This window comes from Spermophilus citellus, assembly GCF_964194105.1.
Source record: "Spermophilus citellus genome assembly, chromosome: 11".
NCBI classification, from domain to species: domain Eukaryota; kingdom Metazoa; phylum Chordata; class Mammalia; order Rodentia; family Sciuridae; genus Spermophilus; species Spermophilus citellus.
The window spans coordinates 63,721,614-63,738,878 of NC_138192.1; the positions used below are offsets into that span (position 1 = coordinate 63,721,614).

The 17,265-nt window shown below is 33.5% G+C and overlaps 1 protein-coding gene across 18 annotated transcripts in view; it reads right to left on the reverse strand.

Moving 5' to 3' along the window:
* BAZ2B (bromodomain adjacent to zinc finger domain 2B) overlaps positions 1 to 17,265 on the reverse strand; it is a 373,522-nt gene that overhangs the window by 32,154 nt on the left and 324,103 nt on the right. For all 18 annotated transcript variants that reach the window (XM_081261484.1, XM_081261476.1, XM_081261487.1 and 15 more), the window contains 4 exons: positions 15,424 to 15,498; positions 14,501 to 14,744; positions 5,742 to 5,804; positions 4,456 to 4,600 (listed from right to left, as the gene is read on the reverse strand). In XM_081261484.1, the coding sequence (XP_081117610.1) occupies positions 4,456 to 4,600; positions 5,742 to 5,804; positions 14,501 to 14,744; positions 15,424 to 15,498 (527 nt within the window). The remainder of the gene's footprint in view (positions 1 to 4,455; positions 4,601 to 5,741; positions 5,805 to 14,500; positions 14,745 to 15,423; positions 15,499 to 17,265) is intronic.

Consider the following 17,265-nt stretch of genomic DNA (forward strand, 5'->3'; position numbering starts at 1 on the left):
GTTTCATGTTAAAGTTTCTGTTCCAGAGGAAAAGGACAGACCATATGAACACTGCAGAAGATATTGATGGACTTGGGCATAAACGTGCCTGACCAAAGAAGGTGCAAGGGTGGTTGGAATGTAAGTAACTCACTTCACCTTTCTTACAGACATTAACAAACTCTGCACTCACTCAATGACATAATACAAAGCTACAACAATATTGAATTTGTCATCCTCAAGCTATTTGCCTGCAGAGTACCTTCCAGATGTCTACTCCAAGGTACACCACAGAAATTACTGTTATCTGGTCCTCATTTGCCTGGCCTTCTATAATTCTGTTCTTATTAATTGCATTATATAAAACTCTCTTTATCTTCTCAAGTGAAAAGAAACACTCTTATCTAGACTTCCAGTGTACCCAACATCAGGGTTACTGAAAAGTGGCACAAAACTCTCAACCAAATACTTCTACTTTAGACCTCCAGTTGAGTCCAACTAATAGCATGCTGGCAGTATGCTAACTCCAGGGAAAAATAAATGAGAAGTGGATAGAAAATGTAGCATTGACAAGGTCAGTGATCACAGGTTAGAACTCTAGGTGCTTCCTATGTGAAAGGTAGGCTCTTCTTGCTTCCCACCTGGATATATAATACTACACACTTTGGAAGTAACTAGGAGACATTTTGTAGTGACTCAAAACCCAAAGGGCACTGTTGAACTTTTCAGCTGTGGTCTTTAGTACCAGCATCAGAGCTTCCCTGCAGGTGTAAGGGATACAGGCTTTTATTACTTTGCACAAGGACTTTTTTCTTGAATATGCTCCTCTGAAGCAGAGGTCTGACCATAACCAGCTATCCTGGGGGAAACAATTGAGAAGGCATGGCTCTTATCTCTTAACAAATCAGCATCAAATTTTTGGCCCAAATAGTATTATATAATTGTGTAGCTCTGGACCATTTGTTGGATATAAGGCCAAATGACTCAGGCAAGCTCTACACTTCCTAACGTGGCAACATGTTGTTTGCTTTGGAATTTGTCTGGTTATGTCTCTTTTAGCACTGTCATTGAATACTGAAAGCATTATTTAAACATACAATTGAGCTGGTATGGTGGTGTATGCCTATAGTTCCAGCTATTTAAGAGGCTGACGCAGGAGGATTGCAAGTTTGAGGCCAGCCTGGGCAACTTAGCAATACTGTCTCAAAAAACAAAAAGAGATGGGATATACCCAGTGGAAGAATGTTTGCCTAGCATATTCTGGGTTCAATCCTTAGTACTGGGGGGTGGGGACACCCAGCTGGTTCCTGTTGCAAATGAGCTACCCCAAGGGTCAGGGGGTGGACTGAAAGGGAATAAGCCATTAGTTTTTAGCTAAAGGTCATGATCCTTCGTTTCCCCCAAGACCAGCAAGCTAGCTTAGCCACTGATGTAGTTGAAAGAGGAACAACAGAATCCTTAGCTGATGTTAGCACTGTTCCTGGGCCCTTGGTATACAGACACTGCCCTGGTATTCATACCCCTAGCTCAGGGGTCCTCTATTATTTCTCAGAAAAATAAAGGGTTTTGTATCTTTCTTAGACTGATCTAAAATGTACAATGCTATGAAAGGCAGGGGTTCTCTCTCAGAATGGTCTTGTTGCTTGTTGAATTTGTTACTGGAGAGGGCACATCCCCTATGGAACCACTCACTATCAAGGCTCAGGAGATTCTGTGTGCTCTGTTAATAAACTTTGTTGTTATACATGGTATAAAGTACCATAGAGAATAAAAAGTAATACAAATTAGATTATAAGATTTAAATAATATAAGTAAATAGTAATAATAAGTAGAGCAATGTGCCAAAATAATGTCATTATTAATTATTTGGTTTTCTAGGAGCATACACATAGTAAAAATTAGTTCCACTTAAATAAGCTGGAAAGTTCATGGAAGGGTTAGGGTTTCAGCTATATCAAAAAAGATCAATAAAATTTAGATGGTTGAAGAAAAGGCAGATTATTGTTATAATGACCAGGATTTGGCCAAGCACAGTAACACAGAGACATAGGAGGAGGAATACACGTGTTGAGCAATAGTAAGTAGGTAGACTGACCAAGCTAAATTATTTTTCATTATTGTGGTTGTTGTTGTTGTTATTATTATTATTATTATTGTACTATTATTATTATTATTATTATTATTATTATTGTACTGGGGATCAAACCAGGCAAACATTTTACCACTGAGCTATACCCAGTCCTTTTTATTTTTGAGATAGAGTCTTGTAAAATTTCATAGGCTGGCCCTGAACTTGTGATCCTCCTGCCTTGGCCTCCTGAATAGCTTGGATTAAATGCTTGTGCTACCACTCCTGGCTTGGTTTAGGTGAATTTTTATTAGAGAACAGTGCAAAGAGAGTTTGAAGTCAGATTTGTACACAGACTTGGATGCTAAGTACAGATTTATTACATCATCCTATAGGCAATAGGGTGTCATTCAAGATTTTGGAGTAGGTGGTGAAAGAACATAACAGAATGAGGGAATTGTACATAGAGAAATTGAGGAGGATTGTAATAACCGAGTTGTATATTGATAAAGGACTAATTTCAGTATGTTGCAAAGGGACTGATAATTTCAGTATTTTGAAAGAAAAGTTGATGTCCTAGATAACTTCAGGTTTACGTGCCCAGAGAATGATGTGGCTCTTAATCAAACTGAAGAATATTTAATGGTCTGGGATAGGGCTCAGATTGGTCTTGTTTAAAAATCTCAGGTGATTCTAATCAAACCAATGTAAAAAGCTACTCACTTGGGCATTTCTTTATCTGTTCTTAAGCTTTAGCAGGCTCTGCACTCCAAATGACTCACAATATTTTCAGTTTTATTTAGATTTCTATACTAAAACTTTTATTAAATTTCATTACAAACAACCCTTCTTCTTGACTCTGATTTTGTTTAAGGCATCACAATTTTTTATACTGAGGATCAAGTCATCAAATTTATCTCTGATTCCACTTTTCCTACATCACCCTCAATAATTTCTTAGAGCAATCTTCAAGATCTCTTTCTTTGTTCCTGTTACCTCTGTTTATACTTAAGTTTAGGGTCTTCCTACTTTTCAGCCAAGCTTCTGGAATGATCTCACCACTGGCTTCTCTATCCTTTCTTATTCCAATCTAATGTGTAGTTTGCTTCCAGGGTATTTATTTTTGTGTAGTTACCCTGCCTAAATTAGTCCTCAAAGAGGTCACATCTAGAGGCAGAGATGCCCATGTGTGCCAGAAACTACAATGAAATCATAATGGTCTTGTTGCTTGTTGAATTAAGTAGGCTAGAAAACCTTTCCCTTCCTTGAGATTTTTAAGCCCTTGCTTTTATCATTGATGGCTCTGAGCTTATTCTTTAATTTACAGAATGCCCCAGTATTCACCAAAGTTGCTGGTTCTGTATTGGAAAGCAAATGTATAGGACAGAGACACAATTAGAAAGACTAAGGTTTCCCCAAATTTATTGATCAGAACAAATCAGTTTTTGTTAGATATTGGGTTTTACACAAAATTTTCATTAAAAAGTTGATTCTACTACTAAAAGAAAAAGCTTAAACAACCGCCTTGTTTATTATTTCTACTATAATCATCTATGTGATTACCTAATCTTTTCTCACATTGGACTATAAATGCTACATGGCATGGATTATGTTTCATATAACTTTGTGCTTCCTGCTGTGCCTACCTAGCTCACTGTGGGTACTTGAAAAATATGTTGAAAGAAGGTTATGCCTCCACATACCACCATGGGTCAATTGCCACATGACAAAATTTATAAGCACTGGCATAACACTTTTGGCCCCATCAGAGTTCAGACATTTGAAAATGCCCAGACATAGAGTTCTGAAAAGTTCAATATGAGAAAGTTCACTGAGCATAAATATACAGCATACTGTGCCAGTTAATGTAGCAGAAATGAAGCCAGTAAAATAGTCTAAAGGTGTATTAGGAAAGATTAGTGGTAACACAAAAATCAAGAAAGGAAGATGTGATCACAAATTTCAAATATGAACAAGATTTTGAAATGAATGAGGATTATAATAAGGACTTAATAGAAAGTAATCTGCAGGGGTACTGTTGGGATGAATGCTTTTTGAGAAAATTAAAGAATAAGCCTCATAATTGAAAGTTTGAAATTGGAAAAAAAGAAATCCTAGTGCAGCATCTAAAGGTTAGGCAAGATCTGTGTCCACTAAACAAGAAACAGAATACCTTATGTTTAATGTCAGAAAGACTGACAGAAGAAAAATCAGGGGCAAGAAGGAAATATCTATCAGTGAAAGGAGCATTATGAGTTCAAAAGGAATAGAAATCAAGATTCTACAATGTTTATTAATAAAGCACACTTGATTATGGACGGACAAAATACACTGAAAAAGTAACAGGGTTTGAAAAAATACGGTTTCTTATTTAAGATTGTACTTTGTAACAGATTAATAGTTCCTACCTTCACCACTTTCCATGCCTTCTACAAAAATCCCCCCACACTGGGGAAGAATCCAGTATCTGCGTCTGTAACGATCCTGGCCGAACATCATCGAACGTAATGAATGAGAAGCATCGAAGAGCTTCCTTCTGTACTGACTTTGTTGCTGTTAAAAAACAGTATGTATAATTACATTATGGATGCTAAAGGCTTTAAAAATTAACAGATGGGCGACTTTAAACCTATTATGATTTTAAAGTGGATAAATTTCACTACTGGGAAAAGATAGCAAAAGGTTAAATATGACATGGTTGACTTCAATTTTAGTAACATTTATAAAGACAAATTATTTTCAGGAAAAATGGAATATTTTATTCCACTAGATTAAAAGGATAAGTTTCATTTTGTCAGGTATCTTAAAGTAGATCATGCCTTAACATGTAAAACATGTTCTTATATGTGATCATTTTTTTGAGCCAAAGCAAAATGGCTCAATTCTATAGATCATTAGAGAGAGGGTAAGACCAACAATACTTATATATGTAATTGACCAAAGCTATATTTGCTTATTTTTGTATTCATGCTACAAATCTAGGTGACATTTGACTAAATTTTGAGATAGATCTGTGAATTGGTCATTAAAATATACAGGCATCTCAATACTCATAAAAATTTATTTTTTCTTATAAAAAGTTTATTGTAAATTTCACTAATGCTATTGAAATTTGGTTTTTAATGGTAATTATATAAATATGTACTATTGATAAATCCAATGCAAATAAAATCCACAAATGTAATAATTTAAAATAAAACCTATGATGCCGAAATAATTACTATGAAACTCAACTACATTTTTTTTAATATTTATTTTTTAATTGTAGTTGGACACAATACTTTTATTTTATTTATTTATTTTTATGTGGTGCTGAGGATTGAACCCAGGGCCTCACATGTGCTAGGTGAGCGCTCTACTGCCCAGCCCCTCAACTACATTTTTTGAGTAATTAATTTCAAGAAATAAAGCCATGCCTTTATTGATACTTTGTACTTATATGAAGAACTGAAGAATATAGGACCTTTTCTTCACAGATTCTGATTAGGCTCAATAACAGGTTTTTAACTTTGGCATTAATATTTTTTTACATTAATATTTTAAGGTTTAATTATGAGAATTTTTCTAGAGTTCTTCATTTTAATTACTCACAAAAAAACTTCTTTTGACTTGGTAGTAAGAAAAGCTAATCCCATTCAATATATATTTTTAAAACACTACAAAAAGTGGAAACATTAATCTGCAAAGTGCTTACTTTACTCAGTTTTTCAATCTGTTTTTCTAGCTCTTCAACACTTGCTGCTTGGTCACCTTCATCCTATACATAATAAAATACAATATATCATTCATCTGCTTTTAAGATATATGTATTAAATTGGACTCCCCCCAATGAATGCCTTCTATATGCAAAGTACTAGCAGAAGCCCTGAGGAAAGGATTAAGACTCAGTTCTTGTTGTCTAAGCTAATAATGTGGTAAACAGACATAAAACATTAAACAAAGCAAAACATCAAACAGTAGGGACCTTAAGTTATCAGGAGTCATGGGAGTCTAGTGGAAATCTACACAAATAGAGGCTATATGAAAAAGTCATGTTTTAAATAGTGACTAAAGCATGGTTAAGAACTTATAAATCAGAGAAAAAAAGAAAACATTCCAGAAAGAGTTTGACATACTTTCACATGAAAACATAAGATGGAGAAGGGGCAAGATGGGTTTAGGGTCATATTGTGCAGCATTATAAATGCCTGGCAGTGGACAACAATATGATCCTTTGAGGGAAGTTAAACATCAGAACTGTGCTTTACAAAGATTAATTGAGATATAAAGTGTCCTGGAGCAGAGAAAGGACTAAAATGGGCAAAACTAGCTAGTTAACTATCGTAATGACTCAAGGAAGAGAGGGGATATAGGCCTTTCAAGAGTGTAGGGTAAGAGAAATGAAGGAAAGAATATATTATGATGTTAAGGTGTTACCTAGGAGATCAGAAAAATAAGGGTACTATTAGCCAAATAAATCATCTTTAGAGTGAAGATAAATTGTTTTGAACTTATTAAGCCTTTAGAGTAAAAATAGTACCCCAAACTTTGTACATAAATAGAAAATTTCTTTATATATGTAAATTTTTCATTCTAGAAAGGGGAAATAAAATAACTACCTCCAAATTATGTTTTAGAGGGAAGCAAAGAGACTACACAGGCTTTTTTGTATGTTAGTGGTACTATTTGTTATAGATAAATTATTGAATTTTTCTAATACTATTACATGAACTATAAATTGGTGATAACATTATCTGTAACATTAAATTTTTGTGAGGACTAACTAAAAACAGATCTGAAAGCAACTAAAAGAAATAAGATTTTTGTGAGGGCAAATTAAGAAAAGATGTAAGTAATTAACAGGGTTATTTAACAAGAAGTGCACATCTTAGTTTAAAATCTCTTTCTCAGGGCTGAGGTTGTGGCTCATTGGTAGAGCACTTGCCTGGCATATGTGAGGCCCAGGGTTTGATTCTCAGCACCGCATATAAATAAAGATTGATTGACAATTAAAAAAAATATTTTAAAAAACCTCTCTCTTTTCTTTTGTGGTGCTGGAAATTGAACTCAGGGCTTTATGCATGCTACGACTGAGCTATGCCCCCAACCCCCAAATTAGTTTTTTTTTTTAATATATATATTTTTAGTTGTAGATGGATACAATACAATACCTTTATTTTGCTTATTTATTTATTTTTATGTGGTGGTGAGAATCAAACCCAGTGCCTCATATGTTCGAGGCAAGTACTCTACCACTAAGCTACAACCCCTGCACTGCCCCCAAATTATTTTTTTTAATATTATTTTTTTTTAGTTATAGCTGGACACAATACCTTTATTTATTTATTTTCATGTGGTGCTGAGAATTGAAACCAGGGCCTCACACGTGCTAGGTGAGTGCTTTACCATTGAGCCACAAACCCAGCCCCCAAATTAGTTTTTGATGTTCATTTTTTCTCTGATGTTCATTTTCTTTTTTTTTTTTCCCCTTTTCTTCTGTGTTACTGAGGATTGAACCCAAGGGCACTCTACCATCCCCAGCTTGTTTTTTAAATTTTGAGAAAGGGTTTCACTAAGTTGCAAGGCTGGCCTCAAACTTAAAATTCCCCTGCCTCATCTTCCTGAGTTGCTGGGATTACAGGCATTTGCTGCTGTGCCCAGATTCTAATGTTAACTTTGTATAAGCATTTTTACAAAGTCATAGTGCCCACCAACCATTCATGAATATAATATTCATGAATATATATTTCTAGATAAGTGTGGCTACCTGCTTAATAAAAGAAAATTTAAAAAAAGGTCTCAATAGTTTTACCATTGTTTATTATTTATGTATTCCTTATCCAAATTTAGGGGACCAAGTTATGAAGGCATTTAGGCATATTATTTATGCTAACAGTAACATAAAATCTAATTGGGATTAAAAGAAATCTTAAAACACTGACAACAGGCTCAATGACTATTAAATTTTGACTCTCAAATAGATATTTAAATACTGATTCTAAAGTGACCTTCTGATAAATATTTGGACTAAGACATCAAAGTAGTCATGTATTGGTCAAATTAACTAAATGTAATTGTTTTTTCCAGTGCTGGTGATAAAACTCAGGGCCGGGTACATGCTAGGCAAGTGCTTTACCACTGACATATATCCCAGTCCACAAATGTAATTTTTAAAGACTTTTCTCATGATGAAAAAGAAAGAATATATCTACAGATGTTTTATTTAAAGATTTTTGGCTAATAGTCCTTATTTAAGAGACATAAAAGAACTTGAAAGAGTAGAGAGAAAAGTGGGAACAACATCAAAACTAAGAACTCAAGATCTATCCCTGTTCTGGTTTCTCAAGCAAAAAAGGCCATAATTAAATTGTATACATCATCTCTTACATGCCAGCTTCTAAGGTTAGATTTCATATAGGTCTCAACACAAATCTAACAGGGAAAAAGTCCATATTGGAAGAAATTAAGTACATGTATGAAGACAAGAATGGTGTGACTCTTAAGTTGTGTACAACCAGAGATATGAAAATTGTCCTGTAAATGAATTGAAATGCATTCTGCTGTCATATATAACAAATTAGAATAAATTTTAAAAAAAATTTTAAAAAGAGTGAGAAAAAAAGGGAATCATCTTCAAGACAAAGTGCTATGATTTATTTAAGGGCAATATATATTAATTGAAAGGGATCATAGGATGTCAGTGGAAAAACCTCCCTGGGATTAATCCTTTAAGGAATATAACTACTGCACTGACACTCTACCTATAACTTAATCTAGAGGCCCAAACTATTTTATAGAACTAATATGCTCAATTTATCAATCAGGTTCATTAAGTGGTCAAAATTTTATTTACTGAAATTTGATAAGCTTCTGCCAGTTCCTTATTATCAAGTATAGCTTAAATCATTTAAGGAAATGTTAATTTGACTTCTTAGATCCCAAAATATTTATTACTTTTAAAAGTCTTGAATTGTTTTTCCACATTAATAACAAGATATATACTTGCAATTAAAATTCTATAATCTATTTAACATTCTAATTAAACACTCATTAAAAATAAAATACTACCTTAAAAGACATATCTTATCTGAGAACCAATAATGATTTTGAAATAGTCTATGTAGAAAGAATATACGGCTTATAAATTCTCTGCATATAAGTAGAAGCCAGGTGAAACAAACAATTTTAGTGGGATAACTACCCAGTAGAACCCTCTGGAATCCTAATACTGGATTGCCAAATTCATGAGTGTTGACACAAAAATAATATTATATGCTGAAAGGGATACTAATTCTGTGAAAAGATGATACATTTTAGTTAGAAATGTTTTAATTTTTGCTTTGGAAACAGCTCCACTTGCTAAATGAAGCAGATTACTTATAAATGGTATCTTTTGTTTGGATAATTACATTTCAGATAACCAATTATACACCTCTCACATTATTTGTCATAGGATGAATGTATATGATCCAATGATTTAAAAAGTACAACATGTGGCTGGGTGCAGTGGCATGCCTGTAGTCCCAGCTGCCTGGGAGGCTGAGATAGAAGGATTGCTGGAGCCCAGGAGTATAAGGACTAAGCAACGCAGCAAATTTGTTTAAGGAAGGAAGGAAACAAGGAGACAACATTATGAAATAATTGATTTTAGTAATGAATCTCCATGTAGTCTCCTTTTTTAGATTGGTACTCTTTATTGTAAAGTAAAATTCATTGCAATGAATTCTTGGATATGACACCAAAAGAATAATAAAAGCAAAAATAAATAAGTAAGATCACATAATTTAAAAGCTCTGCATTGTAAAAGAAACAACTAAAAATCAAAGCTAAAAAAGCAACTAACACAGTGAAAGAAAATATATGCAAACCATGTATCTGATAAGTAGTTAATATCCAAAAAATACAAGGAACTCCTAATAATTCAATAGTAAAACAAACAAACAAAACAGACAACCTGATGAAAAAAATGAGCAAAGGATCTGAACAGACATTTCTCAAATATATACAAATAAATAATAAACAGGTATATGAAAAGATGTTCAACATTACTTATCATCAGAGAAATGTATATCAAAATCACAATGAGATATCATCACATATGTGTTAGAATGTCTATTATTAAAAAAGAAGTATTGGTAGCATTATGGAGAAATTGGAACACTTCTGCACTATTAGAGAGAATGTAAAACGGTATAACCACTATGGAAAACAATATGGAGGTTCCTCAAAAAATTAAGAAGTAGAACTATTTGCAATATGATTGCATAATCCCACTTGTGAATATTTATCCATAAGAACTGAAATCAGGATCTCCAAGAGATATTTGTACTCTCACATTTTGCAGCCTTATTCTTAATAGGTAAAAGGTGGAAGCAACCCAAGTGTCTACTGACAAATGAATGGATAATCAAAATATGGTATATACATACAATGAAATATTATCCTGACTTACAAAATTAATCCTGCCATATGACACAACATGAATGAATACTGAAGATATACTAACTGAATTAAGCAGTCACAGAAAGTTAAATTCTAGATGATTCAAATCATATGAGGTTATCTAAAATATTCAAACTCACAGAAACAGAGAATAGAATGGTGACTGTCAGAGGATGGTTGGGATGGAAAAACGGAGGGTGTTACTATTCAACTGGTATAAAGTTTCAGTTATTCAATATAAACAAGTTCTAGAGAGATGCTGTAAAACATACCTATGGTCAACAATACTGTATTCTACACTAAAATTTTTATTAAGAGGGTAGTCCTCAAAATTTAAAAAAGGAGAAAAGTCAAATTCACTCTAGGGATTTTTATCATTCTGATTTAAGATACTATATTGGGGAGGAAGAATATATGAAAACGTTTTGCATTTATTCTATTTTTACTGAAGAAAGAATTGCACAACACAATCTTGTAAGCTCTTCTACATTATCCATATTTAGTCATAAATTAATTTAGTAACTTATCATTGGTATAAACTAGATATTATTTTCACATATTCCATCAATAAATTCATCCCTCTAAACCTTCTTTCTTTATTCTCTAGCAGGACTGAGTTGAAGCAAGAAAGGCAAAGAGTTCTTTCTAGATTTACTTAGTTAAATACTCTGGCATTGAGGAATGAGAGCATGATTTGCTGAACATTGATTTCTGAGTGTCATTCTGCAGCCTTTTCATTATTCCTAGCATTTCTTTCTGGTAAAAGGTGAACTTCAATTTTTTATGCATATATGTTTTCCTGGCTTATGGTAGCTTTCCCTAAATACACACAGTATACATATATCTTTATGACATTGCCTTTTCCCCTTTGGCCCACCCTTCAAAGGTAGCTTCTTCAGTATGACTAAAACTTCTCCAGTATCTTTAGAACCCTGTATTATTAATTCTTCTCTTAAATCTTCATTTCCCTCTCCTCATTTTACTGATTCTTTCCCTTCAACCAAAAAAATCATCTCAAGGTGTTTCACTCTTGAAAATTCCTTGGCTTTATGTCATCCTCAAGGAACTACCTTTTTTTAAAAAATTTCTGAGGCATACTGCTTGAGACAGTCATCTTCACTTTCTAATGTTATTAACCAATTATTAGCCTGTTGTCAGGTCTTGCTGTTTTCATGAAATTGTGCTGGCATTTGTTACTAATGACCTCTGTGTTGCTAAATCCAATAAATAGTCCTCATACTAAATTCCTGTTGTCTTAATATGATTTATCACTCTCTTCTTTCTCAAATGCTTAATTTTCTTGATTTCTGTCATTATTACATGTATAGAAAAAACTAACATAGTAAGGCCTGATTGCTATCCTTTGAAGGGCCTGTTCAGAAAATTGGTCCTTTGGATTGCAAATAAGAGCTTAGAATTTGGGAGGCTTCCCCCACTCCAACAGATAAGATAGACTTACTGTACCTAAACTATTTGTGCTAACAATATGGTTTATACTGAACCTGCATTTCTTTGAGTTGAGAATTTGAGCGCATGCTGTTTAAAGGATATGTACATGACTGGCCCCCAGTCAAAAAACCCAGGCACTGAGTCTCTAATAAAGTTTCTTTTGTGAATAATAGTCTATATACATTGTTGTTGCTGGGGGAAGGAAGCCCATCCTGTGCGACTTCAATGAGAGGAAATTCTTGGAAGCTTGCACTGGTTTCCTCTGGACTTCACCCCGTATGTTCTTTGTTGATCTTGCTTTATTTCCTTTTGCTGCGATAATTCATAGCCCTAAGTTCAAGTATATGCTAATTCTGTGAATTATCCTAGTGAATTATTGAACCTGGAGGTGCTCTTGGGACCTTGAATCTCTTACAGAAATCTCCAACCTTTCTGACTATTCCTTTTTGGAAAAAGAAGCCCTGTGGGCTGCTGTTAAATACTGACATACATACCCTATGGTTCCAACCTCAGCCCACTATTCTATTCACTAAACTGATCCGACTATGCAAACTCTTTACCTTCTGGTTTTAAACTATTGCTCATGTGCTAATAACATCCCTGTCCATATTCCAAGGCTGAACTTCTCTTCAGGCTTCAGGTTTCTAAAGGCAATTAATCTCCCCATGTCCAAAATAAACCTATCATCATTTCCTCTCTTCAGTTATCTGTTCCCTTAAGATGCCTACCTCCAATTATCTATTTAGTCTCTACTCTCCCAAGCAAGATAGTTGCAAATAAATCTTACTCCTCTGTCAACCTACATAGTCCATCTTCATATTCTCCTCATCCTTCTTCCTAAATGTTTACTGAATCCTCATGCCAACTATCACTACTCTAGTTTCAGACCCTTTGCAACTCACCTATTACAATATCTCATGACTGATTTTTGCTTCTCTGACATTGCTCTTGCTTATTTTTAACTCCTACAAAGCTGCCAGAGTGAGCTATTTAAAAATCAAATCTGACCATTCTGTCATTTCCTGTTTATTTATACAGCTTTCCTGGGCTCCAATCACTTTAAAAGCATAAAATCCTAGTTCTTTGTTCTTGGTGTGAGACTGTCCAGAAACACTGAAGCACTTGGAATTCCCCTTAAACAAGTGGTTTCCTGCTTCTGTACTCACTCTATTCCCCTGGGCCAAGGATATTCTCTAGATTTCCCTGCAGGTTAATATCCATCCTAGTTTGTGAGCCTCACCTAATGGGTCCAGAAACCCTTTGTAGGAGTTTATTTCTCAGAAAGTCTAAATGCCCTTCCTGTACACCTGCCTAGCACATTGTAAATACCCCTTTCTATTAAGTCAATTCACACACTACACTTTCTTTTTGAAAATCTTCCTCAGTAAGACTGAATGAAGAATTTGGAATTTGGGAGGTAGTTTCAGAATAGGTTCTATTTATAACAAGAACAAACTGATAGAAAACATGATTACATGACTTCTCTGAATGAATTTTCAGTGCTTTATTCATTTTGATAAAAATTACCTGGAACTACAAAAATAATAATGGTGTTTGAAAAATTACATCATCTTCACTAAACCCAATAATACTTTTATTTATGTATTTTGGTGCTAGGGATCGAACCCAGGATGCTTTACTACTGAGCCACATCCTCATTCTTCTTTCTTTATTTTTTTAGACACTTAAGTTTCTGATGGTCTTGCTAAGATACTGATCCTTGCTAAGATCCTTCTGTGATCCTTCAGCTTTCTGAGTTGCTAGGATTTTAGGTGTGTGCCACCACACCAGGCTTAATTTTCTTTAATATTTGAGACAGGGTCTCACTAAGTTGATCAGCCTGGCCTCAAACTTATGATTCTCCTGCCTCATCCTCCTTATTCTCTGGGATCACAGGTGTGTACCATGTATAGCCTGATGATACTTTCAAAGGCATGATGTCTGTGCATTACAAATGTAACATAGTACATTGACAGAATTAAAGAGCAAAATAAAAAATAAAAAATTGCTTTAGGGAAAAAATTATAAAAAATGTGTGAAGATGTGAAAAAATAAATAAAAAATTGTTTTAGGGAAAAAATTTATTAAAAAAAGAATTAAAGAGCATATGTAAAATTAAGAATCCACATAGCTCTTTGTAGATTCCTCAAGTAACTATATTTAGGAGCTTCTTAACAATGAGAATACATTCTGAGAAATGCATCATTAGGTGTCTTTGTTGTGTGAACATCACGAAATATGCTCGAGTAAAATGACTATGATGGCTGTTTTATATATGTTATATACAGTCAGCCATTGATGGAAATGTAATTATGCAGCACATGACTGTATATACAAAGAAAAACTATTTCATTCATTCAGTCTAAGTTGCTTTCTATATATAGGCATGCTATATACCATATACTTAACTGTCACACAAAAAATTATGAGATAAACATCATAATATTCATTTTCAGATGAGGAAACGGAGGCAAATAAATGTGAAAACTATACTCAAATCAAAATCCATTTGACTCCAAATTCTATTATTTTCAATATACTATGTAGTTCATAAATCTTAAAAATTAACCTAAACTTGATTACCTCATCTTCACAGGTATCAGTCTTCTTTCCTTTTTTATCATCTTTATCTTCTTCATCCTCATCATCCTCATCAGCTTGGTCATCACTATCATCATCATCATCATCATCAAAATCACTGTCTCCTCCCTTCCTTCTTCGCTTGCGTCCCGGAGTAGGTGTACCCAAAGGATGTTGATCTTCTCCAAGATCAATGCCACCTGAAGTGTCTCTTTTGCCTGTTTTCTTAGCATGAATTATTCTGAGCCTTTAAATTTATCAGAAAATCATATCGCATAAAAAGCTACTTTCTATACCTTTTAAAGAGTGTAATATGAGTTTTAAGCAAAAATACCTTTTGGCACTTCTCTAAAGCAATATACTACTAGCAAAATACATTAGAATTAGGAAATTTAAGAAATATGTTTCCTAAAGTATAGTCTATATTAATTTTCAAGAGTTGTTTTCATATTTTGGCAATGAGAACACATTTATAACAAGTATGAAAGCTGAAAAGAGTAATTCAAACAATGACTAAGTGATAATTCTGATCCCTATACCATGTGACTGAAAAAATTTCAATTCAAATTACTACAAAGAAACTACCCCTTAACAATGAAGTTGACTAATTTTATCATGATATTTCCTGACAAGAAGATAACAAAGTTTCAATGTTGAATAAGTTTGGTTACACACTAAAAAAGCAAAGTTTAGTTAGAAAAAAGGGGGCCATTTCAAATAGGTTCTAACAAGAACAACCTGATAGCAACAACCATCTTAGAAAGCATGATTACATGACTTCTCTGAAAGTAAAAGAGAAACTGACTTATTTACATAAACTCAATGAATCTCTAGTCCATTGTAAATTCTGGCCACATGCCTTCTACATTAATCATTGTATTTCCTTTAGAAAAAGTGAAGCAAGTAGATTAATAAAACGGACTTACTTGCGGAGTTTACCTTCTACTACCCACTTATCTCTCCTTAAGTTTGACATATAGTCAATGTTCTTGTCAATTTCACTGCCAATACAAAAGTTAAAAGATATAAATTAATCCATTTATGCAATATATTAATTTACTATGCAAATTAATATATTTTGATGAGGAAAAATGATACAATTGATTTTGTGTGTATACATGTATGTATATGTATGCATTTATAAATGTATGTACATTTATGTTGAGAAGTGAGAATTTCTTCAGTAGTGGATCTGACGTTAGTATTAGAAAATTCAGTATGGTTTCTACTTTAAGCCAAGAAAGGAATTATCTACCAGTTTCCTTATAAAGACATTTGGTTTTCCAAATAATTAATATGTGATCATTTCCAAAATCAAAGCAGGAAATCAACACACATGGAGAGCTTGGAGTGGTTGAGTGGTAGAGCAATTTCCTAGGATGTGTGATGCCCTGGGTTAAATCCCTAGCACCACAAAAACAAAATAAAAACCACCAGAACACATATGGATAAGGCACATATGTACCTATGTACAGATAATATCTGAATGTATGTATGGAAGTATTCAAATGGAAACTAAGAATATTATGATATCTGGTGATAAGTGAAAAATGGTGCTTTTCCTCTTTTAAGGTAGAAACCATCAGTACAAAGTTTATATTGAAATTGTGTGTGTATGTAAGTGTTTTAAAAAGTGAAACTCAGTATTATAATTTGTTATCATGCCCATGCTTAGTGAAATTACTCTTTCATCATACTGTAAAACTTATTGTCACACTCTTTTAAATAGTGACAAAAAGTAGCAAAAGTAAAGGAAATATTAATATAGCATTACTACTAAAATATGCACAAAGAACTTAAGATGTCCAGCAAAGGTAGAAATGCATGGCTCTGAATATTCAGATTGAACCTTTTCTCTAAACAGGTAAAAGAGTAAAATAATTGAAGTCTGTAAAGTGGTTAACACTAAGAACAAGATGAACATGGATTTATTCACAAATCTTGAAATGCTAGAGTATTAATATTTCATTAGTAAGAAGTATGACAGTGCAAGACTGCCTTGGACATTTTTTGGGGGGTACTGGGGATTCAACCTAGGGAGCTTAACCACTGAAGTATATCACCAACCATTTTTATTTTATTTATTTTATTTTTTTGAGACAGGTTCTCATTATGGAGATTCCTTGGAAATCTGGGAATGGAATCACCATTTGACCCAGCTATTCCCCTTCTTGGACTATTCCCTAAAGACCTTAAAAGAGTGTACTATAGGGATACTGCTACAACTTGAATCAAATGTATGAAATATGATATGTCAAGAGCTTTGTAATGTTTTGAACAACTAATAATAAAAACATAAAATAAAAAAAGGAGAAAAAAAAGTCTCATTTAGTTGCTGAGGCTGGCTATTATCCTCCTGCCTCAGACTCCTGAATTGCTGGATTATAGGCAGTACTGCTGTACCCAGCTTTTACTTTTAAATGAGATTAAGTACTTTTGAAAAAAGTGTAAATTAATATAGTGACAATAATCTAAGGCTTATTAGCATACAACCAAATAATAAAGGGCCAGATAATTCTATTTTGTACTAAAGAAAATCAGGTAGTCATCTGTTCGCAAAGATGTCAAGGAAAGAAAAATTCTGAATTCCTGCATGGGTGCTAGACTCTGGCACTATAGCAGAAAAAAATAGAAAAAACTGACAGTATATAAATAATTAACAAAATTATTAAGCAAAATAGGTGACAAAGAGAATGAGTTTCACACATATATATATATATATACACACACACACATATATATGTGTAGAATGATCTAATTTTTTACCA